Here is a 4,032-nt window from a genome sequence, read left to right as displayed (position 1 = left end):
TATGTTACACCATCTTTGACCACTAGGTGGGGCAGCTGTTTTTGTTTCACCTTTTAAGTTAAGTGATACAGGGAAATTCTACCTCTGTGAAGTGAAACACCACATACACACTAGTGAATAGGGGGGCAGTGAGCTAGGGGGCAGTGAGCACACTTGCCCGGAGCGGTGGGCAGCCCTATCCACAGGGAGCAGTTGGGGGTTAGGTGTCTTGCTCAAGGACACCTCATGAACTGTCAGTGCTCGGGATCAAACCGGCAACCTTCTGGTCACAGAGCCAGTTTCCTAACCTCCAGCCCACAACTGCACCCATGCGGACAAGCAGAAGAAAAAATCATTTGGGAGCTAACTGGCTAACAATTAGCAGTCTATGCTAGCTTCAAATTGAATTGTTCCCTTGTCATTAAAGCTTGTATAGCTACATAATTGTTAGCTACTTGGCATCCCAGTGAATGTTTTTCACCTGGTCCCTAACAGGTAAGATAATACAAACTTAATAAGGCTTTGAATCTTTGAACAGTACTTTGAGTTTTACTTTTTTACTCTTAGATTCTCTCCACCTGCGTCAGAAAGCACCAACTGCCACTGGTCTTGACATTTATAGTGCAGATATGAGTAATATAGCAGATAAAATAATAGATCTGTCTGATCATTGTCTAACATACATGTGAAAGAAAAGCTTATTAACATCCCTGTGTAGTATTACTAACACAATACAATATAACTGCTCAAATATCTGAGTCATCATCCTTATTATACTTATATTATTGCCCTAATTATTCAAAATCAAATGTACCAACACAATACCCATAGCAAACACCAAAATCAAACATCATTCAGGAATAACATCTAATATTTATGATACAATTAAAAAAAGCAGGAATGGTGCTTCTTGTTTAAAATCTGATGAGGGCAGGCAGAACTTTTAAGGAGTTTTTACCATCATTATTGAAGTATGGATACATCTTCTTGGTGAATGTTAGATCAAAAGAATACAAGTCTTTATTACAATGTGGGTTGGTAAAAGTAACTTGACCTTTCTCCAAATTAAGAGTCACACGGATTCTCCTAATCGTTGGCTTTGTCATAAGAGTTTCATAAGAATTTATGGACATTCCAGCACTAATCTCATCAGCATCCCTCCATATACAGAAGAACCCATAATCTGGGAGTGCTCCACAGACTTCCTTCCTCCTGATAGATTCTACAGCCACTCCTATAATCCAATCCTCACTGTTTCCAACCTCCACTTCCCATCTGTGAGTTCCTGAGGAGAACCCTTCAGAACCCAGAACGCCCCTATATGCATTTATCCTCTCTGGGTTGTCTGGAAGTGAAAGGTTTTCAGAACATGGTGAGACACTGCTCAGATCTGCAGAAATACTGAGGGAGGGGTTTGCAGTGTTCGGGTCCAGGACCACTGGAACTGTAGAATAGTAAAATATGTTTATATTAAATAGATGCTTCAACATTCGGATATGTATATATTTTTTTACAATTAAAATATCGAACATTAAATAAGAATTTGGAGCCCTCTGTGGTGGAAATATCAAATTGTAAGCAAGAAAAGGTTTTCAGTTTTCCGTTTTTGAACATTTGTTACGCCTCGTTTTAACAGTTACCCCGATTACTGGGTCATAATCGTTTCTGCTAGTGTATCTATGGGGTTTGCAATGATAGCAATCTATCAGTGGAGTGTGGGATAATATATACACCTTAACTTACACAAAGAAACTTGTATTAGATATTTAAGTAAAAGTTGTTTGCCTTGTGTTATTATCCTAGGCAACTATTTTATATCCCAATATATCCCAATACTGCCAAAATGTAAAATCAGGAGAATCGAGAGAATTCCCATTGGAAACATATGGCACATACACAGTTGTTTGGAATTAGCCATGTCAATTTTGTCCCATTTCACATAAAAGCTTCAATTTTCAATGTTGTTCAATGAGCCAGTTAGGTAGATAGACAGTATGTTAGCTACATCCGACTTGTTGACTTACGTGAATATTTTCACCAGCATGACTCAAATTTTTTAGTTAAAATAATCTTACATAATGTAAATTTAAAGCTACACTATGTGAGTTTAGGGATTTGGAGACCCCTCTGGTGGGAATATGTAACTGCATGAAAAGAGTGGAAGAGCATTTTAGTAATATGGGTTGTGCTTATTAAATCTGATGATTTGTGAGTGCATTGAACGAGTATTCAAAGCAGCAAAACTTCCAAAGATGTGATTGAATTATCTACTACTAACATCATATCTCCTTCAGTACAGCATTGATTTTACGTTTGAGACTTAAACATCAAGCCAGATTATTTTTAAGCTTATGTGTTAAAGCTTAAACATGTATGACGTAGTGTGAAAAACTCAAAACTCGACTTGCCACCTCTTTCAAATGACAGCCTTCACAAGGTGTTTCACAGCAGCACATGGATGACATGTTATTTTTCTCCTGACTCAGTAAGGCTACAAATATTTCTAACACAGTGCATCTTTAGCCATTTGGAACTCACAGTAAGGACAGAGGTTTTTCATCTTCTTCCAAACTCTGCAACTCAGATTTCCTAGGTGTTTGGCCACATCAATCAGAGCTCCTGACTCAAGTGCTGGATCTGGTACTTTGTATTGAGCTCTGAACACACAAATAGATTAGTCTCTTTAAATTTTATAACATCAAAAAAGGACACAAAATGTATGTAGAGTTAGCCTATAAATGTATACACATTGTGTATACATAGGTGTGTGTGTTTACCTTTGACTTGCCTTCTTGAAATCCTATGAAATTAAGTAAGACAGTACATATTATTAAGTCAATTTAAATAGAATTACTTCTGCATTAATACAAACAATATTGTTGCCAAAAGTATATGGACCTCACATCATGGCCAGGTGCTTACTGGACATCTCATTCCAAAAACATGGATATTAATATATACTTTGTCTCTATTTGCTGCAGGAACAGCCTCCACTCTTCTTTGAAGGCTTTACACCAGATTTTAGAGTTTGGCTGCAGGGATTTGCTCCCATTCAGCCACGACAGCATTAGTGAGATCAGGCACTGATGTTAGGTGATAAGACCAGGCTCACACAAAATCGAGTCCTTCCCAAAGGTACTGGGTGGGGTTGAGGTCAGGTGCAGGCCAGTCTGGAGTCCAGTAGCTGAGCTGCCATAAACTGTTTATACTTCACAATAACATCGCTAACTCATTCTACGCCCAGTGTTTTTCTAAGGTGATTTTAGCTGAAATAGCCAGAACCCCTATTTAGAAGTGCCCACATACTTTTAGCCATATTGTATACCAAACGCCTTACCTGTACAATCAGTGCATCTTTCTTTAATATATTGTTTAATTCGGTGGCTCTAGAACTTATTTCCATTATCTGCTCATCTAGCTCTTCGATCTTCTTCCTAATCCTCTGGCTCTTCTCCTCTTCTTCCTCTTTCAGTGCAGCTATGGTGGCCTCCTCTTCTTCTATGAGGAACTGGTGAAGCTTCTCGAACTCCTCCCTTATCTGTGTCTCTGTGTTCTGGGCCTGGCGCTGGGAGCAGGGCAATAAAAGAGTTTTCATTTTCATTTCTTGTACAGATCAGGTTTCATATGAAGATCGCTACTGATAACCCACCTTAATATGTGTAGCCTCCTGGTCACTGATGTATTTACATTTTTTGAAAATTTCAAGTTTTGCCTCTAAGTTTGTTAGACAAGTCTTCAGCTTTTCCTAAAAAGACACAATAAGTTTTTTTAGGTAATTTACATCAGTCGGAAGACATCATAACATGCTTTAATGTGGTGTGAGATGACAATATAAACATAACTGACACATCAAATGCTCATGCACACCCTGATTTCTCTGCTCTTTGTCATTTTATGCAGATGTTAGGCCAGGGGGCAGGAACCCAAACGTTAAGAAGAGCCATCTTGTCTTTTCAACAAAAATCAAACCACCTTGGCAGCTACATTTTATGTCCATTTTACCTTCTTGACTGTAAATATGTCTCAGTATGTGCTAATGTGCCAGTATAGGCT

General features: G+C 38.4%; 1 protein-coding gene across 1 annotated transcript in view; it reads right to left on the bottom strand.

The window, feature by feature from the left end:
- Positions 1-271: 271 nt before the first annotated feature.
- Positions 272-4,032, bottom strand: part of LOC108411851 (E3 ubiquitin-protein ligase TRIM39-like) — a 5,049-nt gene continuing 1,288 nt past the window's right edge. The window contains exons 2-6 of the mRNA XM_017683618.2: positions 3,629-3,724; positions 3,317-3,544; positions 2,757-2,779; positions 2,518-2,636; positions 272-1,423 (exon numbers count right to left, since the gene is read on the bottom strand). Of these exons, the coding sequence (XP_017539107.2) occupies positions 894-1,423; positions 2,518-2,636; positions 2,757-2,779; positions 3,317-3,544; positions 3,629-3,724 (996 nt within the window). The 3' untranslated portion in view covers positions 272-893. The remainder of the gene's footprint in view (positions 1,424-2,517; positions 2,637-2,756; positions 2,780-3,316; positions 3,545-3,628; positions 3,725-4,032) is intronic.

This window comes from Pygocentrus nattereri, chromosome 12 (genome assembly GCF_015220715.1).
Source record: "Pygocentrus nattereri isolate fPygNat1 chromosome 12, fPygNat1.pri, whole genome shotgun sequence".
In the NCBI taxonomy this organism is placed as follows: Eukaryota; Metazoa; Chordata; class Actinopteri; order Characiformes; family Serrasalmidae; genus Pygocentrus; species Pygocentrus nattereri.
This window is presented reverse-complemented; position numbering and strand designations above follow the sequence as displayed.